The 27078-nt window shown below is 46.4% G+C and overlaps 2 protein-coding genes and 1 pseudogene across 3 annotated transcripts; 2 read left to right on the plus strand and 1 right to left on the minus strand.

Moving 5' to 3' along the window:
- The first annotated feature begins 4681 nt into the window (after positions 1 to 4681).
- Positions 4682 to 7281, plus strand: LOC120045997 (monocarboxylate transporter 7-like). The gene is made up of 6 exons (XM_038990914.1): positions 4682 to 5062; positions 5321 to 5464; positions 5569 to 5697; positions 5920 to 6115; positions 6221 to 6900; positions 7091 to 7281. The coding sequence occupies exons 1-6, from the start codon at positions 4756 to 4758 to the stop codon at positions 7279 to 7281; spliced, it is 1647 nt and encodes a 548-aa protein (XP_038846842.1). The 5' UTR covers positions 4682 to 4755.
- Positions 7282 to 7413: 132 nt separating this feature from the next.
- On the minus strand, positions 7414 to 15326 carry LOC120045998 (annotated as a pseudogene).
- A 710-nt stretch (positions 15327 to 16036) lies between these two features.
- On the plus strand, positions 16037 to 26919 carry LOC120046813 (protein FAM104A-like). 2 transcript variants are annotated; one of them, XM_038992338.1, is made up of 4 exons: positions 16037 to 16604; positions 25695 to 25809; positions 25897 to 26208; positions 26656 to 26919. In XM_038992338.1, exons 1-3 carry the CDS (start codon positions 16588 to 16590, stop codon positions 26158 to 26160), a joined length of 396 nt encoding a protein of 131 aa, XP_038848266.1. In that variant the 5' UTR covers positions 16037 to 16587; the 3' UTR covers positions 26161 to 26208; positions 26656 to 26919. The 2 variants fall into 2 exon arrangements, with proteins under 2 accessions (XP_038848266.1, XP_038848265.1); XM_038992337.1 differs by having other exon boundaries at positions 25897 to 26123.
- Positions 26920 to 27078: the final 159 nt, after the last annotated feature.

A 27078-nucleotide genomic window follows, 5' to 3' on the forward strand; every position in this document is an offset into this window, starting at 1 on the left:
GCAACTCCCCAACGGGCTCAGGAGAGGCAAAGGTCGAGTCATGTGTCCTCCGAAACATGACCCACCAAACCGCGCTTCTTAACACCCGCCCACTTAACCCGGAAGCCAGCTGAACCAATGTGTCGGAGGAAACACTGTTCAACTGACGACCGAAGTCAGCATGCAGGTGCCCGGCCCGCCACAAGGAGTCACTAGAGCGTGATGAGGCAAGTAAATGCAGCTACCTCGGCTGGGTCTGAGGTGCAGGAAGTGGAGATGGATTGGGTGGTTGGAGCAAATGTCTTATCTGCCTGGGTATGAGGTGGCTGCCTGGGCGTGGGGTATGAGGTGACTGCCTGGGTGTGGGGTATGAGGTGGCTGCCTGGGCGTGGGGTATGAGGTGGCTGCCTGGGCGTGGGGTATGTGGTGGCTGCCTGGGCATGGGGTATGAGGTGGCTGCCTGGGCGTGGGGTAGGAGGTGGCTGCCTGGGCGTGGGGTAGGAGGTGGCTGCCTGGGCGTGGGGTATGAGGTGGCTGCCTGGGCGTGGGGTATGAGGTGGCTGCCTGTGCGTGGGGTATGAGGTGGCTGCCTGGACGTGGGGTATGCGGTGGCTGTCTGGGGTTGGGGTAGGCGGTGGCTGCCTGGGCGTGGGGTATACGGTGGCTGCCCACATCCAACCCAGCTCCTGTGCGATCTGTCGCCAGTTACGGGAGGCTACTTGAAGAGAGAGGTTCGGTGGGTACCCCCCGCTGCTTCTGTCTGCCTCGGTCAAGCACCGTTTGCCTCTCTTCCCAGACTTGTTGATGAAGGTCCGGTCCCACTGCTGTGATCTGGTCCTACGTGGACTTTCGAGACCGGGCTAGCTAAACGAGCGCTGCATAGCGTGCGAGCCAGTTTGGCTAACTCGCAGAGGTGAGCTAGCTATTCTTGCCTCCTCATTCTAGACTTACGTGCCCTCAGCTAGCACGTCAGAGTCTACAAACTCAGAATGCTCACGAGCTGCCGGCTACTATAGCGATTGGCTGGTGGCGGCAGACTCGAGTGGGCAAGCAGTGTTACACACATCCATGCTACTTTCCCTTATTCAGTCTCTAGGCTTCATAAGAAACCAGAAGAAGAGCTGTATGATTATGTCTCAGCGCATTCCGTTTCTGGGTTTCAAACTAGACTTACTTGCGTATCACGCTTTTCAAGCCTTATGGAGGGTGTCTGGTTTTCAGCTCTGCTTAGACAGATTTCATCAGGGGTTTCGCCTGTGCTTATTCCTACTGTGATTAAAGTAGTTTCCGCTCTTCCAGCGCTGGCCACTCAACTGGGCGCATCTCGCAGCCTAAGCTGTTCGCTTTGATTGTCCCAGTCAGGCCCAGTGGTGAGACCCTCTGCTATTGTCAGGGGGCTCCCATGGGTTGAGTTGTGTCTCGCAAGGTGATCACGACAGACACATCTGTAGTGGTGTGGAAATGATCCAACCATTATGTAGAAATTATGTTGAATTTAATTTAAAAAAACATTTATCGATCTGATTCCAATATTATGTGAATAAATGCAACAGGCCGTGTACGTCTCTGGAGGATCTAGTCAAGGTAGCAAGCCTTGCATCACCTCTCAGTATGATTATAATGAACATGTGTCTAACTTGCACCGTTATGCAATTATTAAGAGAGTAGATACAAATAGCTAATCCTGGCAACTAATGTTCTAGCATTAACTTATTGAGGCAAGCAGGTCAGTGATTTCAAGGTGGAGCCCAAGCATGTGCTATGCATAGTGTATATAACAACTACCAACAGACCTACTAAATTATAAACGGATAGTCAAATAGTTACTCTGTAAAATGAGGAATGCATTTATTCAATTCAACTAATAACATTTATTAGAGATAATTATGAAAACACAGAGAGATGAAAGATCAATGATTTTATAATAAAAAAGATTGTATTGGTGAAATATTTGGGTAAGCCTGGCTTCTGTTGGCATCCATGAATACATATGCACGCATCATTGAGAGATTCTGCAGTGCAGAATATCCTAGTTATCACTGTGAAATAATCTGCTTTAACTAGATTGTTTCATTGGGCCAGCTTAATGTAATGCAATGAATGGTCATGGGTCACTAAGACAAACTTACATTTCTTTACAACAAGAAATTACACATCATTAATCTACCTTAACCTGATCTTACTTTCTGATTCGGAACTTTGTGTTTGCGATGTTCTTGTTGCTCACTTGAATCAAGCTGCGAAAAGAGGTAGAAGGCATTTTTGCAAAAGCTATTCTTTCAAGGAGGGGAGAGGGAGGGGCACATTCCATTCCAGAAGATACATGTGTTTTCTGAAATGGAATGAGGCCGGCCTTACTGCGGGGCAGGTGCTGGCATGGCTAAGGTTGCTGAGCAGCATACTGAAATTAGTTGGAGAAGGGCGTATAGACAGTGGGAAAGGGGCGTATAGACAGTGGGAGAGGGGCGTATAGACAGTGGGAGAGGGGTGTATAGACAGTGGGAGAGGGGCGTATAGACAGTGGGAAAGGGGCGTATAGACAGTGGGAGAGGGGCGTATAGACAGTGGGAAAGGGGCGTATAGACAGTGGGAAAGGGGCGTATAGACAGTGGGAGAGGGGCGTATAGACAGTGGGAAAGGGGCGTATAGACAGTGGGAGAGGGGCGTATAGACAGTGGGAAAGGGGCGTATAGACAGTGGGAGAGGGGCGTATAGACAGTGGGAGAGGGGCGTATAGACAGTGGGAAAGGGGCGTATAGACAGTGGGAGAGGGGCGTATAGACAGTGGGAGAGGGGCGTATAGACAGTGGGAGAGGGGCGTATAGACAGTGGGAGAGGGGCACGTAGACAGTGGGAGAGGGGCACGTAGACAGTGGGAGAGGGGCACGTAGACAGTGGGAGAGGGGCATGTAGACAGTGGGAGAGGGGCACGTAGACAGTGGGAGAGGAGCACGTAGACAGTGGGAGAGGAGCACGTAGACAGTGGGAGAGGGGCACGTAGACAGTGGGAGAGGGGCGTATAGACAGTGGGAGAGGGGCGTATAGACAGTGGGAGAGGGGCACGTAGACAGTGGGAGAGGAGCACGTAGACAGTGGGAGAGGGGCACGTAGACAGTGGGAGAGGGGCACGTAGACAGTGGGAGAGGAGCACGTAGACAGTGGGAGAGGGGCACGTAGACAGTGGGAGAGGGTCGTATAGACAGTGGGAGAGGGGCACGTAGACAGTGGGAGAGAGGCACGTAGACAGTGGGAGAGGGGCACGTAGACAGTGGGAGAGGGCGTATAGACAGTGGGAGAGGGGCACGTAGACAGTGGGAGAGGGCGTATAGACAGAGGGAGAGGGGCACGTAGACAGTGGGAGAGGGCGTATAGACAGTGGGAGAGGGGCACGTAGACAGTGGGAGAGGGGCACGTTGACAGTGGGAGAGGGCGTATAGACAGTGGGAGAGGGGCACGTAGACAGTGGGAAAGGGGCACGTTGACAGTGGGAAAGGGGTGTATAGACAGTGGGAGAGGGGCGTATAGACAGTGGGAGAGGGGCGTATAGACAGTGGGAGAGGGGCGTATAGACCGTGGGAGAGGGGCACGTAGACAGTGGGAGAGGGGCACGTAGACAGTGGGAGAGGGGCACGTAGACAGTGGGAGAGGGCGTATAGACAGTGGGAGAGGGCGTATAGACAGTGGGAGAGGGGCACGTAGACAGTGGGAGAGGGCGTATAGACAGAGGGAAAGGGCGTATAGACAGTGGGAGAGGGGTGTAGTGAGTGAAGGGTGTAGAGACAGTGGGCGATGGGCGTAGAGACAGTGGGCGATGGGCGTAGAGACAGTGGGCGAGGGGCACGTAGACAGTGGGAGAGGAGCACGTAGACAGTGGGAGAGGGGCACGTAGACAGTGGGAGAGGGTCGTATAGACAGTGGGAGAGGGGCACGTAGACAGTGGGAGAGAGGCACGTAGACAGTGGGAGAGGGGCACGTAGACAGTGGGAGAGGGCGTATAGACAGTGGGAGAGGGGCACGTAGACAGTGGGAGAGGGCGTATAGACAGAGGGAGAGGGGCACGTAGACAGTGGGAGAGGGCGTATAGACAGTGGGAGAGGGGCACGTAGACAGTGGGAAAGGGGCACGTTGACAGTGGGAAAGGGGTGTATAGACAGTGGGAGAGGGGCGTATAGACAGTGGGAGAGGGGCGTATAGACAGTGGGAGAGGGGCGTATAGACAGTGGGAGAGGGGCACGTAGACAGTGGGAGAGGGGCACGTAGACAGTGGGAGAGGGGCACGTAGACAGTGGGAGAGGGCGTATAGACAGTGGGAGAGGGCGTATAGACAGTGGGAGAGGGGCACGTAGACAGTGGGAGAGGGCGTATAGACAGAGGGAAAGGGCGTATAGACAGTGGGAGAGGGGTGTAGTGAGTGAAGGGTGTAGAGACAGTGGGCGATGGGCGTAGAGACAGTGGGCGATGGGCGTAGAGACAGTGGGCGAAGGGCGTAGAGACAGTGGGCGAAGGGCGTAGAGACAGTGGGCGAAGGGCGTAGAGACAGTGGGCGAAGGGCATAGAGACAGTGGGCGAAGGGCGTAGAGACAGTGGGCGAAGGGCGTAGAGACAGTGGGCGAAGGGCGTAGAGACAGTGCAGCTGAGCGGAGGAGGTGCAGGGCATCCACATGATTTTTATTGATTTTAAATCAGTTATTGGGGGGGATGAATCGACCTGTTCTGAATGTTGTGGGGGGACATTTCTCCCCAGCCAATTACAAGCATCATTTACTTTACTTTCATATGAACTTTGATACCTTTTCAAAAAGGGATTTTTTGCCCACCTTCCCTACAGAATCCCATGCTCCATCCATGACAGTGTGGGGGTCCAGAGTGAAGCGCTGCATGGGGCCTAACGTCTACACGGCTCCCCCAGATGGTGGCTGGGGCTGGGTGGTGGCGGTCTCCTTCTTCCTGGTGGAAGTGTTCACCTACGGAGTCATCAAGAGCCTGGGCATCTTCCTCCAGGACCTGATGGAGGAGTTTGGGGAGAGCAACAGCCGAGTCTCTTGGATCATCTCCATCTGTGTCTTCGTCATGGCCTTCACTGGTGAGACTAGGGGCAGCATCAGGGTCTAGGGCTGGGGTGTTTTTGGAGAGCTGCAGGGTGTTCAGGCTTTTGTTACTGGCCCAGCACTGATTGAAATAATCAGATTTGTGCTAAGCTGAATCAATGCTGGGCTAGAATGACAGGCTCAAGAGCTCAAAAGAAATGCTTTTAAAGGTGACAACACTGTGATTACACTCTCAGCTACAAAAGGTCAGATGCTCTATAGTGTGCTAACCAGAGATACCTGTCCCCTTTCAGCTCCTCTCGCTTCTGTGATGACCAACCGGTTTGGCTTTCAGACAGTTGTTATGATTGGTGGACTCCTCGTCTCCATAGGAACCATCGCCAGTGGCTTCACCAGATCCATCAACGAGATGTACATCACCATCGGACTCTTTGCAGGTATTAGAAAAAAACACACACACACACACAATTGACCATCACAACTGTCACAGTGCCACCAGTGTTTCACCAGTGTGTGTGCGTGTGTCCTCTTCCCTCCACAGGTCTGGGGTACTGTCTGACCTTCCTGCCCACAATTACTCTCCTGTCCCAGTACTTCTCCCACCGACGCTCCCTGGTCACAGCTGTCGCCTCCACAGGAGAGTCCTTCTCTGTGTTCGCCCTCGCCCCAGGTAAAAGGTCACAAGGGGACTTGAACACTGCTTACTAGCTAGCAAAGTTTATCTTAAAAAAACAGCTAATGTTTCAGTTTACCAACCTTCCCATTCTCTTAATCTTACTTCTCTCAATTGCTTTTTCATTTCACATTAACCCGCATTTAATTTTAGGATGGATTGCAAACCCTAACCACTATTTGAAACACTCTCCTCTCTGTTCTCCCCTCTGCTCCTCAGCCTTCTCTGCTCTGAGGGACTGTATCGGCTGGCGTTACACCCTGGTGGTGATCGGAGCTCTACAGGGCATCATCATCATCTGTGGAGTTCTGCTAAGACCCATCATCATCAGACCTGGACCAGCCACGACGACAGAAACTGATGGACTGGCTGACAAAGAGCTGAAGGCTCTGGATACTCTGGACACACAGGAGGAGTACTACAGTAAGGAGAGGTTGTACACTAAGGGCAGTTCATATGCTAAGGATGGGTCTTACACACTGCAGAGGGATAGCAAGCTGGCTCATCGTTTCTCCCTGAGCTCTGGAGAGTCTGAAAACTCTGAAGTTCAGTTCCTCCATCACCAGGTCCTGAAGGACGGCAGTAAGGCAGGGGAGGAGATAGAGGAGGAGGAGGCGTCTTCACAGAGGTGCTTAGGAAGCAAGGAGAAGGAGATGGAGAAGGATGAGGAGACGGAGGAGAAGGATATGGAGCAGACACAAACACTATCCCCCCAGAAACTCCTTGACTTCTCCATGTTAAGAGAAGGCAGCTTCATCTGCTACGCTCTCTTCGGCCTTTTTGCCACATTGGGTTTCTTCGCCCCTCAGCTCTACATCATCGAGCTGAGTGTGAACCGTGGCGTGAAGCGTGACCGCGCCGCCCACATGCTCTCCGCCATGGCCTTTGCCGAGATCTTCGGCCGCCTCTCCATTGGTTGGGTGCTAGGCAGGAAGCTGTTCAGAGGCAGGAAGCCCCTGGTGCTGCTGGGATGTGTAGTTCTGCTGTGCCTGGTGCTGGTAGCCTTTACCCTGGTGTGGGAGTTCTGGGGCCTGGCCGTGTGTTGTGGGTTCTATGGGTTTTTTATAGGCACCGTGTCTTCGACACATATACCCATGCTGGCAGAGGAGGATGTGGTGGGCATAGAAAGGATGTCGTCAGCTGTGGGGGTCTATGTGTTTATACAGAGCTTCGCTGGGCTGGCGGGACCACCTCTGGGAGGTAAGAGATGCATTCAGGTCTCTTTTTCACAGCCCTCTGTCATGTCACGTCTCTTTTGCTCTCTCTGATATGTAGCACCAGTTTTATTTTCATTATCATCAAAGGAAAATAACACAAACTTGCTTAATTTGTGCATCATTTTAATGAATGAGTTTATTTAACTTATACAATTTATATTGTGTTCTCTCAGGTGTTCTTGTGGACCTGACTCAGAACTACGGCTCAGCGTTCTACTCCTGTGCGGTGGGTATGGGTCTAGGGGCTGTGTTCCTGGGTCTGGTACGACCAGCCAAGAGAGGCCTGCTCTGCTGCAGCACAACCAAGCCTCAGAGCATTTCGTATTATTCTGTATGTAAATCCGAGACACTACATTTACTATGATATGTTACATTTCGTACGGTATGTATTAATTTGTGGATGTCCATCATCCATATCTTATGATATGGTACAAATTACAATTCATATTTTATGTTATGAATTTGCAAAACGAATGATATGTTACGAATTCTCGCTAGGTGGCCAGATTACTAACATTAGCTAGCTCGCTAACATTAGCTAGGCTAGGAGTTAGGGTTAAGGTTAAAATTTAGGAGTTAGGATAAATGGTTATGGTTAGCTAAAATGGTTAAGGTTAAGTGAAGAGTTAGCTAAAAGGGTTAGAGTTTTTACTTGCAGAATAATACGAAGTGCTCTGAGACCAGGTTGTGCAGCAGGAGGGGGGATCAGAACCTCCCAGAACCCATGCAGGTGGGGCCAGGGAACCCTGTACCTCAGCGAGAGGGGAAGGAGGCCCAGGACAGAGACAGTCCTCAGGACTTCCTAGAAGTTGACCTTGATTTGGACCAGAAAACGTTACTGAAAAAGGCCAACAGATGACAATCTCTACTTGAAAAGACATCAAAGGTCAGAAGGAAATCCCATAAGAGTCTGAACTGAAGTCTCAGTTAAACTAGTGCTGATTGAGATAAGTCAGACAAATGTGTGAATAAAGATCTAGACTGCCACGGACTATCTATCCTGTGATTTCAGATCTGGTTTCGGGAGTCTGGAGAGTGGCTCACACTGAACAAATGAAATCCCAATCACGGCCAGTTGTGACACAGCCTGGAATCGAACCAGGGTGTCTGTAGTGACGCCTCAAGCACTGAGATGCAGTGCCTTAGACCGCTGCGCCATTCGGGAGCCCATGAACATGAACATACTGTTTTGGCTCATGGTATTGTAAGAGAGGATACAAACAATATGTGGATGCATGAAGTCAGCTGTGAAGAAATAATAACACCATGACATCATGTTGTATTCAATTACTTTTTAAACTTCACTTTACATTTTTTAGACTAAGCAATCACTTGGTACTAATAAAAAATAAATATCACAATCATTTGTAAAGTCATTGAAGTGCTTTGAATAGAAATTTACATTCTAGGATCTTCCTCTCATCCTAGTGTATATTCATAAATCATATCAATTTCCTGAGTGTGACCATTCGAGAATTTACAGGTAAATCTGGAGATTCTAGAATTTCACTTCATCCAGAATCTCCAGACACATCCTGAGCCACTGTCTGAAGGTCTGGAAGGCCAGAGTGGGTTTGGGACAGTAGGGCTCGGAGTCAGACTAGGAGACAGTGGGCTGTCCAGGGCTAGCTGTTCCCCCCTTCTCTATCCATCGCAGCAAGGTCTGAGAGAGACGAGATATACAGTGCGTTTGGAAAGTATTCAGACCCCTTGACTTTTCCCACATTTTGTTATGTTACAGCCTTATTCTAAAATGGATGAAATGTTTTTTTCCCCCTCATCAAACTACACACAATACCCCATAATGACAAAGCAAAAACAGTTTTTTTTTAAAATGTATGCAAATGCATAAAAAAAAATGGAAATATCACATTTACATAAGCATTCAGACCCTTTACTCAGTACTTTGCTGAAGCACCTTTGGCAGCGATTACAGCCTTGAGTCTACTTGGGTATGACGCTACAAGCTTGGCACACCTTTGGAGAGTTTTTCCCATTCTTCTCTGCATATCCTCTCAATCTCTGTCAGGTTGGATGGACAGCATTGCTGCGCAGCTTTTTTCAGGTCTTTCCAGAGATGTTCGATCGGGTTCAAGTCCGGGCTCTGGCTGGGCCTCTCAAGGACATTCAGAGACTTGTCCCGAAGCCACTCCTGCGTTGTCTTGGCTGTGTGCTTAGGGTCTTTGTCCTGCTGGAAGGTGAACCGTCGCCCCAGTCTTTGGTCCTGAGTGCTCTGGAGCAGGTTTTCATCAAGGATCTCTCTGTACTTTGCGCCGTTCTTCTTTGCCTCAATCCTGACTAGTCTCCCAGCCCTACCGCTGAAAAACATCCCCACAGCATGATGCTGCCACCACCATGCTGCTGCCACCACGCTTCACCATAGGGATGATGCCAGGTTTTCTCCAGATGTGACGCTTGGCATTCAGACCAAAGAGTTCAATCTTGGTTTCATCAGACCAGAGAGTCTTGTTTCTCATGGTCTGAGAGTCTTTAGGTGCATTTTGGCAAACTCCAAGCGGGCTGTCATGTGCCTTTTACTGAGGAGAGACTTCTGTCTGTCCACTACAATAAAGGCCAGATTGGTAGAGTGCTGCAGAGATGGTTGTCCTTCTGGAAGGATCTCCCATCTCCACATAAGAACTCTAGAGCACTGTCAGAGTGACAATCAGGTTCTTGGTCACCTCCCTGACCAAGGCCCTTCACCCCCGATTGGTCAGTTTGGCCAGGCAGCAAGCTCTAGAAAATGTCCTCATGGTTCCAAACTTCTTCCATTTAACCCTCATGTTATGTTCGTTTCATGTTAATTCATTCTGTGTAAATACATATATTATCACCTAATGTTGTGTTAGATCGTTTTATCGACTTAAGGTCTTGTGAACATTACAAGTTTTGAACTTGTATTTGCTATTTATGGCCTGTAGGCCTCATTGACCTGAGCTCATACAACTTGTTTTTGAGTAAAAAAAGCATAATGTATGGATTATTTTGATTAACAAATACTCAGATGAAACATATTGTGCTATTTATCACATACTACTTTGTGTCAAGGTTTAACAAGGACTCTCTCCTCCTCACCAGTGTCATGATCACAGATATGATCAAGAGCCTCACATACAGTATATAGTTTGGTCATTGTGCTGCCACAGAATGAATTGTGAGCAAGGCCTCAAAAAGCTTTATATACCAGAGCTACAAGAGAAGTTATATTTTTATTGAAACAATGTTGCAATTGTTTGTGAGAATGCCAACAGGTGTGGTATCTGTGGGGGAAATATTCTATTGGGGAAAGGTTCCCATGGGGTTTGCCATGGAAGCCAAGAAGGGGAGTGAGGTGTGTGTGTGTGTTCAAGCACACATGCTTGTGGGGGTCTGGGAGAAGAAGTGTGTCCATCTGATGAATGGGCATGTGCCTGAACTCAATTTTATACACTAATTGTAGTGTCACCCATTTATTTCTAATGACTGGTCATTTTTGACCGGGAACACCACAGGTGTAAAAAAGTTAAATAAAACACACGAAATGTAATGAAAATCATCAAAATGTATTTTGTGTGTTCAGATGTCCTGTGTGGACAAAGTCATGGAACCTTATGACAATCAGATTAAATTAACTACATTTTTCAGAGAGAAAACTTCCAATTCTACCGGGAACACAGCAGGAGGGTTAAGAATGATGGAGGCCACTGTGTTCTTGAGGACCTTCAACGCTGCAGAAATTTGTTGGTACCCTTCCCCAGATCTGTGCCTCGACACAATTCTGTCTCAGAGATCCATGGACAATTTCTTCGATCTCATGGCTTGGTTTTTGCTATGACATGCACTGTCAACTGTCAACATTTCTAAAAACCTGTCTTGCTTTGTCATTATGGGGTATTGTGTGTAGATTGCTGAGGATTTATTTTATTTGATACATTTTTGAATAAAGCTGTAACTGTGGAAAAAGTCAAGAGGTCTGAATACTTTCCGAAGGCACTGTAGCCACTCCAGAGTCACCCCATTACAGTGTAGTATGGGAAATAGACTGGCAACCAGGCTACAGAATACAGTGAATCAAAGTCGATGCACGTTTTGTGCTTACCTTGTATCTGTCAGCCATTTTGAATCCAATGGCAGACCGGTCAAAGGTCCAGGGGCCGGGGGTCTGAGTGCTCCAGGTGGTTGGAGCCCTGCATGACACACTGCATCCACTGGCAGTGCTTCACCCCGTATATGTGCCCTATCTCATGGGTGACCGTCTGGAGCCAAACACAGAGGAGGGATAGGCATAAATGTAGGGGATAAGACTGAACCAATAACAATCCATTTCTAGACAGGGCCAAAGATCAGACTTATGTTCAATAGGCCACCCTAGGACAATAGGGATTGATACTGAAACTGACACCATTCAATAACTCTGAGCTGGGCTGTAGCATGTACCTTGCAGGACCTTAGCAGTAAGGTGCTCGTGATAGGAGTGCTGTAGTAGCCCTCAAACACAGAGTAGTCTCTCTGACAAGGCCTGATACACATAACTCCTGCTGTAGAAGTTGTCATCGTACCTGGCAAAGCTGAACACTCCCATTCCTGCAGAAAGAAAATATTCAGTCAATGTATAATTTTTGTTTGCGTAACATGCTGACCACACCGCCTGTGTTTGCGTGTGCGAGCATTGCAAAATATACAGTGGGGCAAAAAAGTATTTAGTCAGCCACCAATTGTGCAAGTTCTCCCACTTAAAAAGATGAGAGAGGCCTGTAATTTTCATCATAGGTACACTTCAACTATGACAGACAAAATGACTAAAAAAAATCCAGAAAATCACATTGTAGGTTTTTTATGAATTTATTTGCAAATTATGGTGGAAAATAAGTATTTGGTCACCTTCAAACAAGCAAGATTTCTGGCTCTCACAGACCTGTAACTTCTTCTTTAAGAGGCTCCTCTGTCCTCCACTCGTTACCTGTATTAATGGCACCTGTTTGAACTTGTTCTCAGTATAAAAGACACCTGTCCACAACCTCAAACAGTCACACTCCAAACTCCACTATGGCCAAGACCAAAGAGCTGTCAAAGGACACCAGAAACAAAATTGTAGACCTGCACCAGGCTGGGAAGACTGAATCTGCAATAGGTAAGCAGCTTGGTTTGAAGAAATCAACTGTGGGAGCAATTATTAGGAAATGGAAGACATACAAGACCACTGATAATCTCCCTCGATCTGGGGCTCCACGCAAGATCTCACCCCGTGGGGTCAAAATGATCACAAGAACGGTGAGCAAAAATCCCAGAACCACACGGGGGGACCTAGTGAATGACCTGCAGAGAGCTGGGACCAAAGTAACAAAGCCTACCATCAGTAACACACTACGCCGCCAGGGACTCAAATCCTGCAGTGCCAGACGTGTCCCCCTGCTTAAGCCAGTACATGTCCAGGCCCGTCTGAAGTTTGCTAGAGAGCATTTGGATGATCCAGAAGAAGATTGGGAGAATGTCATATGGTCAGATGAAACCAAAATAGAACTTTTTGGTAAAAACTCAACTCGTCGTGTTTGGAGGACAAAGAATGCTGAGTTGCATCCAAAGAACACCATACCTACTGTGAAGCATGGGGGTGGAAACATCATGCTTTGGGGCTGTTTTTCTGCAAAGGGACCAGGACGACTGATCCGTGTAAAGGAAAGAATGAATGGGGCCATGTATCGTGAGATTCTGAGTGAAAACCTCCTTCTATCAGCAAGGGCATTGAAGGGGTGGCTTCGTAAGAAGCATTTCAAGGTCCTGGAGTGGCCTAGCCAGTCTCCAGATCTCAACCCCATAGAAAATCTTTGGAGGGAGTTGAAAGTCCGTGTTGCCCAGCAACAGCCCCAAAACATCACTGCTCTAGAGGAGATCTGCATGGAGGAATGGGCCAAAATACCAGCAACAGTGTGTGAAAACCTTGTGAAGACTTACAGAAAACGTTTGACCTCTGTCATTGCCAACAAAGGGTATATAACAAAGTATTGAGATAAACTTTTGTTATTGACCAAATACTTATTTTCCACCATAATTTGCAAATTCATAAAAAATCCTACAATGTGATTTTCTGGATTTTTTTTCTCATTTTGTCTGTCATAGTTGAAGTGTACCTATGATGCAAATTACAGGCCTCTCTCATCTTTTTAAGTGGGAGAATTGCACAATTGGTGGCTGACTAAATACTTTTTTGCCCCACTGTATGTACACATTCATGTTATTCAATAATTTCATCCAAACTGCTTGTTTGGATGAAATGTACTGCCTCTCCCATCTCCTCATTGGTTTTTAGGAGCATATACCCACGTGGGTGATTGAAAGATGAACTGAGGTCCACAGTCCAGTTGGTGGTGCTAATGCAACTTAAAGTTGGTTGTCAACTGCCATATAAAGTCTAAAGAAGAAGAAGAAGACTGAAGAGAGATTACTAGAAACTAACTAGGTTTCCCCTTTTATTTGTGGATTAATCGTCAGAGTAGAGAACACATGATTTTGTGTGACTCAAAATGGGTCAAAATTCTACAAAAGTCCAGAAAAAAAGGACCTTGTGCATTTCAGGTAAAATAAAAACCCAATGTTTATATCCCAGGACAAAGTAGCTAGCAACAGCAAGCTAGCTAGCTAAATGTCCATACATTTTAATGTGTTTCGACCTGTCTCCAAATAAATATATTGGTTCAGATATTTATTTTTTTGATCGCGTCTGGTGTGGATGGACAAAATCAACATGCGCGCAATGGCGCACGCGGATGCACTTGTGTGCCCAGTGTAGTCAGCATGTAAAGCACCACCTACTGGTATGTTAGAGTTAGAGTGAGAACAAGTTCAAGGAAAGCACCAGTCTCTCTGTAGTTGGATAAATGGTGATGATTTTGTCTGGATGCACACACCATGCCAGGGGTCCCCAGGATTACATTTAAGGGAGTATTACAGATAACAACTTTCTTTACAGCTCTGGTGCAGTTCAAGCAATGGGATAACTCCATATTATAGGAATACAACTACATTAAAGTGTGTGTGTGTGTTTAATTACCTTCAGTGAGGGAGGCCTGTCCAAACACAAAGTTCCAGGAATCTTTGGGGTAGAGGTCTATCATGGTGATGCCCATGATGCCGAAGGCATCTTACGGTTTCCTCTTCTGAAGAAACCGCAGCAAATCCCCTGAAAGAAACAATGACAACCACCTTTCATTTATTTATTATTTTTATACCCACATCGGCCAGTTGAGGGCCTCATAACACCTGAGAAACCCCCCACAAAGCGGAACCCTGGCGCATGACCCGGTGTCGTGAGCTAGTTTCTCTCACCTGCGTGGATCTGTAGGTTGTGTGAACTGCTGTTGACCCTGAAGGCACAGCCTGTGGCAGCAACGGTCACCGGAGGCAACAGCTTAACCACCAGCCGATAATAGAAGGCCTGGCAGTAGTCCCTCAACCACCTCACGTACTGGCCTGTCTCAGCCTCTGCCTCCCTAAAGGAGCCTGGGAAACAACACACAGAGATGGATAGCTGAATAGTACCACTCAATGTTTCACCTTGCATTATTTCGGTGGAGCATCCTCTCCCACATAGCTCTGTGGCACACCAACTGTAAAATGTTGTCCTCTATTGGTTTCAATGGAACATTCTGGTGTTTGTACTGTAGCCCCGAATGCTGTTTCTGTGGTCTTTGCACCTGACTCAGAAGGAAATAAAAAGTAGGAGATGCACTGGTAGTGTATGCCCTATTTGTGGTTCTTGTTCTGAGCACAGAGTGGCAAACTAGGTGCATGCACGCCTCTTTGCAAGAGGTTCAAGTCGTGCATGCTCTGTATTGGTTGCTACACTGCCTTTAACTGTGGCAGTTCAAAGATTCTATCTTTCATGACCTTTAGCTTTAGTTAAATCCATGTAGCTGCTCCCTTAACTCTGATTACTTAAAGTAGCTGATGTGTGTGGCTCAACAGTAGTGGTCAGCTCAATCACACACAAATGAGTTTGTTGTCCATGGTGCACCAGCTAATGGCATCTGAATGATTCACTGTTATTTTCAGAGGATTTTGCCACTGCAGGGAAACTGTATCTCTGTATAAAGTATTAATAGGCCATAGGGCTTGAGAGACGGCTAAAACAGAAAGAGTGTGGACCCACCTACCGATGATCTGTAGGTAGATAGTACTGTGACCCTTGATGGGCTTGCTGCGGTAGGGGTTGCAATAGAAACTCTGGAAGTCCTGCGGCTCCTCTGGGTGCGAGTGGATCCAGTCAGAGTGCACAGTGATGGGCCGGAACAAGGACCCATCCCCCAGGTAGAGACACTCCTCCAGGAGCCGCAGCTCTTCTCGGCTGTACTTATGGTAGCGATCAGTCAGGTCACAGCGGCTGGACACCAGGGCTGTGTGAAGTGTCTCTTCGGGGTGCTGGATCACCTGCATCTGTGGAGCAGTCAGGGGGAGGTGAGGAGAGAACACAGATGTGACATACGGTGAGGTAAGAGTATGATGAAGTTTCCCAAAAGGCCTAGACACTGTAGCTCCCTCCTAATGGTATTGATTAGAGTTTAATATCTGTACCTTGGGGCATCTTCCAGAGCCTTGTATGGCACAGGGACAGGTGAGAATAAGACTGCATTTACACAGGTTAGACAAAGTTTATGGGTGGGGCTGAGGCAAAATAAACTAAAAGCCTCCTGACATTCTTAATAAATATTGCATATTTGCTTTTTGTCTGTTGTCTTTAAGGTGAAGGAAAAGTTTTCAAATGAGGATCGTTTGAATAGTCCCTATAATTCCATACCTGGTGGAGGAATAAAAATAACTTCTAAATGCCTCTTCATGCAACCACCAGTAACACATCCATTCTTTTCATTCACAGGTAGATAGTATTACAGTGCATAACACTAGGGACCACACAATGCAGGCACATTCTATTCCCATATAAAGTTATAAAAATAACTTTCATCACAATAATGGAATTTCATAGAAAATATAAATATTTGTAGAACTAAAAGGTTGTTAACCTGCGACAAGTTAACAGTGTAACTGCCTCTCTGATATGCAACATGTAGCCTACTGTAGAGTTTGCAGATGCGCATTCGGTCGGTTTCAGGTTATTGGATCGTTACGTCATCAAACATCATGTAAACACTTTCAGCTGGGTCTTTTTGCTAGCAGCAGAACACTCGCTAGCTTGATCAGATTCGTAGTATTGTATTCTTTCTGATCTGTCATCTCACCAATACCGAAGGATAGTTTTTGACTGCTCTCAAATACTACCAAAACTCGAGTTAAATTGACGGATTGGAGGAATCTCGCTTGTTTCGTTATAAGTTTACCTGGTTAGCTAGCTAAAGTAGCTTATAGCGGAAAGAGACGTTAACCGAGAAGTAAACTTGTTTACTGACATAATCTGCATACATACTAGGATAGTGACAGTTAATGCTAAATTATCAAGACTAACCACTCAAGGGTTGTTTCCTTGCTAACCAAATAAGCTGTTCAACAAGCTAGCAACCAGATAAAATCAGAATGCCCTGACTGCTCAAATTCGGGGGAAAGCGCTGCTGTACGTACGAAAATAGATTTTTGCTCGACCAAAAGCTGTGAGGGAGAGGAGTCATTCCTTTACATCCGAACGTGCTCAGAGGGCCAAAGTCTTCTTTGTAACCAAAACAACCCACTGACAATCGTCTCCCAAATGTTGACAGAAAACAGGTGAGTGTTTTTCTTACAAAAATACCTTATTTTTATTTAATAAGGATCCTCATTAAATGTGTGCCCTCAGGCCACTACTCATGACTACCTTCTGGACCCCCTGGGGTCGGAAACGCTGGCTCAAGCTCCCGTTTGGTGTCTCAGTGGCGCCTGAGGTATACCAAAGCAAGCAGCACGAGTTACTGGCTGGGCTCAAGGGCATTGAACCCATCGCCGATGATGTCCTGATTGTAGGCTGTGGTGACACAGACGAAGAAGCAGAACGTGACCACGATGTGAAGCTCCTGGCACTGATGGAGCGCTGCCGATCAGTTAAGCTTCGTCTTGGCCTGAAGAAGCTGCAGTTCAAGGTGAAAGACGTCCACTTCCATGGCCACATTCTCTCGGCCAAAGGCCTGAAGCCGGACCCAGACAAGGTCCAAGCAATCCTCGACATGCCAAACCCGTCTGATGCAAAAGGAGTACAGCGTCTCATCGGTTTTGCAAACTATCTTGCAAAGTTCATGCCACACCTATCAGCAGTCTGTGAGCCTCTGCGCCGGTTGCTGGACAAAGACACACCATGGCACTGGCTACCCAAGCACGAGGCCGCAGTGCAGGAGATGAAATCTCTGGCTTCATCCATGCCAGTGTTGCGCTACTACGACGTCACGAAGCCTGTCACAATCCAGAGCGACTCTAGCCAAAGGGGACTTGGATGCTGCCTTATGCAGGAAGGCCAGCCTGTTGCGTTTGCCTCGAGAGCGCTCACCCCCACCGAACAAAACTATGCACAAATCGAGAAAGAGTGCCTCAGCATCGTCTTCTCCTGCCAGCGATTCCATCACTACTTATATGGTCGAGAGCTGGTCACCGCTGAAACTGACCACAAACCACTCATTGCCATATTCAGTAAACCTCTCCTCAACGCGCCCAAGAGGCTTCAAAGCATGCTCCTGACTCTGCAAAACTACAGCCTGAAGGTCATTTACAAGCCAGGACCAGAGATGTACATCAGCGACACACTGAGCAGGGCAACAGCACAATGTACAGGTAGAGGCACTGCCTATCAGCGGCAGGCCATCTGTTCGCTACAGCAGGAACAACAAGATGTTCAACAGATCAATCAGGCAGACTATTTAAACGTCACAGATCACCACCTAGCCCAGATCAGGCAACATACTGACAAGGACGAACACCTACAGTCACTGAAGTCCATGGCTCTCGCAGGTTGGCCATATCTGAAAGAGGAGACACCTTTCACAGTGAGAGAATACTGGACCTTTCGAGATGAGATCAGCGTGCAAAATGTTGTTCAGAGGTCAGAAGGTCATTATTCCCAAATCACTACGTCCAGAGATGCTACCCGCATACACTCCAGTCACGTTGGAGGTGACGCATGCTACCGCCAGGCTCGTGAAACATTATACTGGCCAAACATGCAAGCAGAAATTAAAGACTTTGTCAGCAACTGTACCACATGCAACGAGTACGCTCATGAACAGCAAAAGGAAACCATGATGTCACACGAACTGCCCACAAGGGCCTGGCAAATCATCAGCATGGACTTATTCAGCCACAGACAAAAGGACTATCTTCTCATCGTTGATCACTACTCTGACTTTTGGGAAATTGAACTGCTCCCTGACTTGTCTGCAGAGACGGTCATAAAGCGCTGCAAGGCGCAGTTTGCAAGGCAAGGTCAGCCTGACAAGGTAATCACGGACAATGGCCCACTGCACAGTTCAACCGTTTCACCTCAGAATGGGAGTTTGACCACGTGACCTCCTCTCCAAGACACCCAAAAGCAAATGGCAAGGCAGAATCAGCTGTCAAGATTGCAAAAAACCTGTTAAGCAGGGCCTTGCGCGACAGCAACGACCCATGGAAAGCGATCTTACAGTGGAGGAACACACCCACCGAAAACATGGACAGCAGCCCAGCACAACGCCTTCTGTCCAGACGTCTGAAGACTACCATCCCCATAGCTAACAAGCTACTTGAGCCCTGCGTCATGGTTGGCGTCACGGACAAACTGCGTCACAGAAAGCAGCTCGCTAAGTGCTTCTACGACCGGACTGCTCGAGACCTACCAGAGCTGGAGGTGGGTGAAACGATAAGGATGAAACCGCTGCCGGGAGACCACACAGGACTTTGGAGGCTGGGCACATGCCTACAGAGAGTTGCACCACGTTCTTACCTGGTGGATGTTGGTGGCTCCCTCTATCGTCGCAATCGGGTGGATCTGCACGTAGCAGAGCAGACGAACCAAAACATGCCATACACTCACCTAGATGAGCTGGATCACAGTCCAGGCCTAAGGGTAAGGGGTGCAGAATTGAGACATGAGCCAACTGAAGGTGAGGCTTCTACCCCACCAAACTCTCCAGCTCGTGGCCCTAATCCTACCCCTGTCAGAGCCAATACTTACTCACAGGTGGGTCGGCTGTGCAAGCCACCGGACAGGCTTACTCTGTAAGCAAGAGACTTAACTTGTTGTCTGTTAGTTTTTTTTTTAAAAGAAGAAAAAAAGGAAGATGACAACTGAAGTAAAAAGAAAATGTCATGCTTTTCAATTGTTATGACTTGACTGTTAAGAACTCAATGTTATGCCGTTATGTTTGCACTTTCTATTGAAAAGGATGATGTTACGGAGTCTAGTTGATAGGTATTCGACTAGCCGGACTGTTCCCCAGACTCCGCGTGTAGGGATTTGTACAATGCTTAACAAGGCTATTGAACTTGACATTGGTGTCCGTCTTTATTCCTTTATCCAACATATCATACTGAAACAACTACTCTACAACCACATATATACAATGCAAAATCCATGTGTGTGTGTCTCTTCAGTCCCTGCTGTTCCATAAGGTGTATATTTGTATTTAAAAAAAATCTGATTCTACTACTTGCATCAGTTAGCTGATGTGGAATAGAGTTCCATGTAGCCATGGCTCTATTTAGTACTGTGCGTCTCTCATCTGTTCTGGACTTGGAAGAGACCTCTGGTGGCATGTCTTGTGGGGAATGTATGGGTGTCCAAGCTGTGTGCTAGTAGTTTAAACAGACACCTCTGTGCATTCAGCATGTCAACACTTCTTACAAAAACAAGTAAAGATGAAGTCAATCTCTCCTCTACTTTGAACCATAAGAGATTGACATACATATTATTAATGTTAGCTCTCCGTGTACATTTAAGGGCCAACCGTGCTGCCCTGTTCTGAGCCAATTGTAATTTTCCTAAGACCCTCTTTGAGGCACCTGACCACATGACTGGACAGTAGTCCAGGTGCGACAAAACTAGGGCTTGTAGAACCTGCCTTGTTGATAGTGTTGTAAAGAAGGCAGAGCAGCGCTTTATTATGGACAGACTTCTCCCCACCTTAGCTAATGTTGCATCAAGATGTTTTGACCATGACAGTGACAATCCAGGGTTACTCTAAGAAGTTTCGTCACCTCAACTTGCTACATTTTTATGTTATTCATTACAAGATTTAGTTGAGGTTTATGGTTTAGTGAATGATTTGTCCCAAATACAATACTTTTCATTTTTTGAAATATTTAGGACTTTTGCCATCCATTCTGACTGCAGCTCTTTTTTAAGTCTTGCAGTGATTTCACTTGCTGTAGTAGCTGACGTGTATAGTGTTGAGTCATCCGCATACATACACATTGGCTTTACTCAAAGCAAATGGCATGTCATTACTAAAGATTGAAAAATGTAAGGGCCCTAGACAGCTGCTCTGGGGAATGCCTAATTCTACCTGGATTATGTTGGAGAGGCTTCCATTAAAGAACACCCTATGTGTTCTGTTAGACAGGTAATTCTTTATCCACAATATAGCAGGAGGTGTAAAGCCATAACACATACATTTTTCCAGCAGCAGACTGATCGATAATGTCAAAAGCTGCACTGAAGTCTAACAAAACAACTCCCACAATCTTTTTATAATCAATTTATCTTCCCTCCAGGCCTGAGGGCACACACTTTCTTGTAGGCTTAGATTGAAGATATGGCAAATCGGAGTGACATTATCATCTGCTATTATCCTTAGTAATTTTCCATCCAAGTTGTCCGACCTAGGTGGCTTGTCATTGTTGCTAGACAACAGTAATTTTGTTCACATTTTCAAATTACAATGCTTGTCTTTCATATTTTGATCAGTTGTACTTGGATGTGTAGGGTCAGCATGTCATGACTAAGTTAGCTAATCTTGCCAATTAAAAAATCATTAAAGTAGTTGGCAATATCAGTTGGTTTTGTGATGAATGATGGAGCGGAGTTGCATTTTTGCCCAATATTTAATTGAAGGTACTCCAAAGTTGTTTTACTATCATTCTTTATATAAATAATCTTTGTTTTATAGTATAGTTATTGAATTACCATTAACCTCGGTGGCCAGTGTTACATTTGTTAATGTCTCAAGTACGCTAGTTGATCTCTTCGCATATCAGTTTAACTTGAACAATATTTCACATGGTTGTTTTCTTCCCAGATAAGTTGTCATACTCATGGCTGAACATTTGAGCACGTCTGCTCCTATAACTATAATGCTGTGGCTGAGATAGCCTCTCTCTCTCCCACACACACAATGCATTCGGAAAGTATTCAGACCCCTTGACTTTTTCCACATTTTGTTACTTTACAGCCTTATTCTAAAATGGATTAAATAATTGTTTCCCTCATCAATCTGCGCACACTACCCCATAATGACAAAGCAAAAAGATTGTGAATTTTTTGCAAATGTATTAAAAATCAAAAACTGAAGTATCACATTTATGTACAGTACCAGTCAAAAGTTTGGACACACCTACTCATTCAAGGGGTTTTCTTTATTTTTTACTATTTTCTACGTTGTATGTAGAATAACAGTGAAGACAACAAACCTATGAAATAACACACATGGAATCATGTAGTAACCAAAAAAGTGTTAATTAAATCAAAATATTTTTTATATTTGAGATTTTTCAAAGTAGCCACCCTTTGCACACTCTTGGCATTCCAAATAAAATAAAATGTTATTAGTCACATACACATGGTTAGCAGATGTTATTGTGAGTGTAGCGAAATGCTTGTGCATCTAGTTCCGACAGTGCAGCAATATCTAACATGTAATCTAACAATTCCACAGCAACTACCTAACACACACAAATCTAAGTAAAGGATTGGAATAAGAATATATACATGAATATATGGATGAGCAATGACAGAGCAGCATAGGCAAGATGGTATAAAATACAATATATACATATGAGATGAGTAATGTAAGATATGTAAACATTATTAAAGTGACTAGTGATCCATTTATTAAAGTGGTCAATGAGTTCAAGTCTGTATGTAGGCAGTAGCCTCTCTGTGTTAGTGATCGTTGTATAACAGTCTGATGGCCTTGAGACAGAAGCTGTTTTTCAGTCTCTTGGTCCCAGCTTTGATGCACCTGTACTGACCTCGCCTTCTGGATAGTAGCGGGGTGAACAGACACTGGCTCGAGTGGTTGTTGTCCTTGATGGTCTTTTTGGCCTTCCTGTGACATCACGTGCTGTAGGTGTCCTGGAGGGCAGGTAGTTTGGCCATGGTGATGCGTTGTGCAGACCGCACCACCCTCTGGAGAGACTTGCGGTTGTGGGCGGTGCAGTTGCCGTACCCGGCAGTGATACAGCCCAAAAGGATGCTCTCAATTGTGCATCTGAAAGTTTGTGGGTTTTAGGTGACAAGCCAAATTTCTTCACCCTCCTGAAGTTGATGAGGTGCTGTTGCGCCTTCTTCACCACACTGTCTGTGTGGATGGACCATTTCATTTTGTGTTTCTTGGCACACGCAAGTCTCTTCTTCTTATTGGTGTCCTTTAGTAGTGGTTTCTTTGCAGCAATTCGACCATGAAGGACTGACTCACGCAGTCTCCTCTGAAAAGTTGATGTTGAGATGTGTCTAATTGAAGTCTGAAGCATTTATTTGGGCTGCAATCTGAGGTGCAGTTAATTCTGCTGCAGTGGATAAGTAGAGGTAACGCTGGGTCTTCATTTCCTGTGGCGGTCCTCATGTGAGCCAGTTTCATCATAGCGTTTGATGGTTTTTGCGACTGCACTTGAAGAAACTTTCAAGGTTCTTGAAATTTTACTGATTGACTGACCTTCATGTCTTAAAGTAATAATGGACTGTTGTTTCTCTTTGATTATTTGAGCTGTTCTTGCCATAATATGGACTTGGTCTTTTAGCAAATAGTGCTATCTTCTGTATACCACCCGTTAGTGACACACCGATATTACATTTTTTCCTTAGCAAAAAAACCTAACCGATAACACACACATGGACACAGCTGTCTAAGGCACTGCATCTCAGTGCAGGAGGCGTCACTACAGTCCCTGGTTCGAATCCAGGCTGTATCACATCTGGCCGTGATTGGGAGTCCCATAGGGCGGCACACAATTGGTTATTTTTTTGGCATTTACTTATGTCCCCATTACCAGTAAAACATAATCAAAACCTATTTCTTTCACTTACTTGCTGTGCTGTTTTGTTGTTTATTTGTTCAGTCGTTTGCTTCTCAACCAGGATTTCATCATACATGTCAAGCAGTGAAGTTTCAGCTCTGTCTGTCCGTGGCGCCTCTTCCTCGGTGCGCACTGTCACTGTGTCCGTTTCCATCTTGTCCAGCTGCGTATGTAACATTTCACGTAAACTCTGTTTCTTGTCTGCATTGAAGTAGCGGTCCTTGTGCATAGCATCGAACATGGTGGCGACACGGTAAAGAGAGAATTCCACCGAATCGCTTGTTCACAGCCTGAGTGGGCAGTTTTGTTGCTGGGACAAACTGTTGTCAAGGGCAACTGTTTCATTCGCCAATGTGGGCCAGTAGGAACATCCACCTTGTCTGGAAAAGGGGCCATCTTCACTCCATAGAAACTAGTCAGCACTAACGTCGCACACTAGCTGCTAGCTAACTGGTTAGCTTAACATTGGCGAAGTCAGAATGGGCATGCGCACTCCACTGTTATGTGACAGAATCGGTGGCATTAGAATTAGGAATTAGAATACGAATACTACACCGAACAAAAATATAAACGCAACATGTAAAGTGTTTGTTTCATCAGCTAAAAAAAAAGATCCCAGAAATGTTCCATACACACATAAAGCTGATCTCAAATGTTATGCACATTTGTTTATATTCCTGCCAGTTTTGTTGAGCAGGTGTTTCAATGCCATGACAGAGCGCATCACGTCTGCTGCAGGCGCAGTTGATGAGCTTATTTCTCCAGTCAGTTGTTTTAATGGAGCTGGCTAGTGTATTCATGTTTCCAAGTTTCAACCATGTTCTCCAATGCCATTGAAATGGCAGCAGTGGTATGACAACCAGCAGATTCCTGAGCAATACGGCTTTCCTCCGTACGAAATCCTCGACGACCCACTGTGCTGTCAGACTCCGCATGCTCATGGGGCTGATATCGCTGGTCCAAATGTCAGTCGTGAAGCTAATAGCAGTGACGCTATTACTGTGCAACTACGGTAGGGCAACATCTTAAATAGTACCAACATTTAAACAAAAGTGTACCGGTGCTCGACCAGTTGGCGATAGCCAACATCACCACGACAGAGAACGGCAATGAATTCCATTATCTTGGCTTTAATGGATTTCGCCTTTGAGTTGTCTCTCTGAAATGTTCTTACTCTTTCAAATGACTGCTCGATCCACACAGCAGACGTGGGCTAGGTTAGGAATGCTGTGTTGCACGTGTAGCGCAACTTTTTAAGTGGCATTATTATGTCATGTACCTACGTTATATACAAAGATGTTCTCATCTATCTGTGTTATATAGGTATGCACGTCAGCTGTGACATCGGTTTTTCACATCGGCATTAAACTAGACATTGGGCCGATACCGATGTTGGCCTTTTTAGCGAATATCGGTCAATTCCGATATGTTCTCCGATATATCGTGCATCCCTACCATCCATACCTTGTCACAACACAACTGATTGGCTCAAACACATTAAGAAGGAAAGAAATTCCACAAATTAACTTTTAACAAGGCACACCTGTTAATTGAAATGCATTCCAGGTGACTACTTCATGAAGCTGGTTGAGAGAATGCAAATAGTGTGCAAAGCTGTTATCAAGGCAAAGGGTGGCTACTTTGAAGAGTCTCATAAAATATATTTTGATTCGTTTAACACATGATTCCATATGTGTTATTTCATAGTTTTGATGTCTTAGTAAAAATAAAGAAAAACCCTTGAATGAGTAGGTGTCCAACCTTTTGACTGGTACTGTAAGTATTCAGACCCTTTACTCAGTACTTTGTTGAAGCACCGCTGGCAGCGATTACACCTTCGAGTCTTCTTGGGTATGACGCTACAAGCCTAGCACACCTGTATTTGGGGAGTTTCTCCCATTCTTCTCTGCAGATCCTCTCAAGCTCTGTCAGGTTGGATGGGGATGCACAGCTATGCACAGCTATTTTCAGGTATCTCCAGAGAAGTTCGATCGGGTTCAAGTCCGGGCTCTGGCTGGGCCACTCAAGGACATTATCACCTTTAGGTGCCTTTTGGCAAACTCCAAGTGGGCTTTCATGTGCCTTTTACTGAGGAGCGGCTTCCGTCTGGCAACTCTACCATAAAGGCCTGATTGGTGGAGTGCTGCAGAGATGGTTGTCCTTCTGAAAGGATCTCCCATCTCCACAGTGGAACTCTGGAGCTTTGTCAGTGACCATCAGGTTGTTGGTCACCTCCCTGACAGGCGGCCAGTTCTAGGGAAAAACACCTGGAATTTTTATTTAATCCATTTTAGAATAAGGCTGTAACGTAACAAAATGAGGAAAAAGTGAAGGTCTGAATACTTTCTGAATGCACTGTACACCCACTTTCTCAATATTGGCCTAATAAAATATGCCATTTAGTAGAAGCTTTTATCCAAAGCAACTTACTGTATACATGTTATGTATGAGGGGCCCCAGCAGGAATCGAACTGACCGTACTTGGCATTGTAAGCACCATGCTCTATCGACTGAGCCACACAGGACCACAGACACAAACTTCCTCTCCTTTCTCTCTCTCTCTCTCTCTGATCCGGTCACTCTCTCACGTTTACTCCCTGGCCTCTCTGTCACTGTGTACAGGAAGCGGCGGCGGGGTGGAGACAATGAGGGGGACCAGCTGGCCAAAAGGTCAGGAGGGGGGCAGGAGGGTCACGCCCTGGTGTCCAAGCTTGGCCAAGATGTCTGGGACTCTGAGGTGACAGGACACACACACACACACTTGTGATGGTTTGTGCAACAAGTATTTTCTGTAAGTCATTCCTGTTTTCTCTCTCTGCTCCAGTCGTCCGGCAGTGACAGCAGTAGTGGTATCAGTAGTCCTGAGAGGGCAGGGGGAGGAGCCAGCACCAGCACATGTACACAGAGCCAGAAGAACTGCACTTCCCAGGGTCTCCTCAGTCCCTCGCCAGAAGACCCTTCAATTTCCTCGTTGAGTCGCTATGGCAGCAGCACTCCCTATGACCACATCAACAGTGTCCTGAGGGAGGCTGTCCAGTCTGCAGACCAGAGGTCAGCCAGGATCTACGTGACCTCAACTCACCCCTGACCCATCACTCCTGACCCCCGTTTCCCCAACTGGGCAGGGTCGGTTCAGGTAGAAGTTGCCCGTAGGCTCAAATCTAGAATCAACTTACCCCAGATTTGTGTCTAGGAGCAACGTCAACCTATTGTCATCCATGACGTGGCAGATGAGGATATACATCCTTTGGGCTCTGGGCCAAATCCATACCATCGTCCCTGTGCCATACACCTTACATACATGAAGCACCCCTACATATCCAATGGCCCGCCCCCTGTGGTACTACTATATGCAGTATGTATGTACTCCAGCACTTTACTGAGGGGGTCTACTGCTCTGTGCTGGTCTCTTTACATGAGTGACTTCTTGTTGGACAATAACATCGCCACTGGTGCTATCTACTACAGACGGACATTTGTAGGAGTGTATAAAGGCTGAATTTTGGGTTTGTACTTGTGTACCCATGTAGGCAGGTTTCTGCGACACTAGCGGTCTACCAGTTTGTTTTGTTTTATGTTTCAGGTCCATCAGCCGCAGTGAACATCGACTGCTCATCCTCCCACCACAAAAAAGAGGGGACCATGATTACACCCACTTGCACAGAAGTATTTTTTGTGACAACACCACATTCTCCATTGTTCAGAATGTTCCAATGGAAATGAGCTTTTTGTTTCTCCCGTTCTTGATAGAGGAAACTGTTGAGCGTAAAAACCCAGCAGCGCTGCAGTTCTAGACACAAACCGGTGAGCCTGACACCTTCTACCATACCCCGTTCAAAGGCACTTTAATATTTTGTCTTGCCCAGTCACCCTCTGAATGGCACACACACACAATCCATGTCTCAAGGCTTAAAAATCCTTCTTTAACCTCCTCCCCTTCGTTTGAAGTGGATTTAACAGGTGACATCAATAAGGGATCATAGCTTTCACCTTGTCAGTCTGTCAT

Source organism: Salvelinus namaycush, chromosome 4 (assembly GCF_016432855.1).
Source record: "Salvelinus namaycush isolate Seneca chromosome 4, SaNama_1.0, whole genome shotgun sequence".
Taxonomy (NCBI): Eukaryota; Metazoa; Chordata; class Actinopteri; order Salmoniformes; family Salmonidae; genus Salvelinus; species Salvelinus namaycush.

What these genes read in the sequence shown, in the direction of transcription:
- LOC120045997 (XM_038990914.1), top strand. Translation starts at nt 4,756, where the DNA reads ATGAACTTTGATACCTTTTCAAAAAGGGATTTTTTGCCCACCTTCCCT. An exon ending in CTTCGTCATGGCCTTCACTG is followed by an intron (nt 5,063 to 5,320) that starts GTGAGACTAGGG and finishes GTCCCCTTTCAG; the next exon opens with CTCCTCTCGCTTCTGTGATG. An exon ending in ACTCTGGACACACAGGAGGA is followed by an intron (nt 6,116 to 6,220) that starts GTACTACAGTAA and finishes TTTCTCCCTGAG; the next exon opens with CTCTGGAGAGTCTGAAAACT.
- LOC120046813 (XM_038992337.1), top strand. An exon ending in AAGATGTCTGGGACTCTGAG is followed by an intron (nt 25,810 to 25,896) that starts GTGACAGGACAC and finishes TCTCTGCTCCAG; the next exon opens with TCGTCCGGCAGTGACAGCAG. An exon ending in GTCCAGTCTGCAGACCAGAG is followed by an intron (nt 26,124 to 26,655) that starts GTCAGCCAGGAT and finishes TTTATGTTTCAG; the next exon opens with GTCCATCAGCCGCAGTGAAC.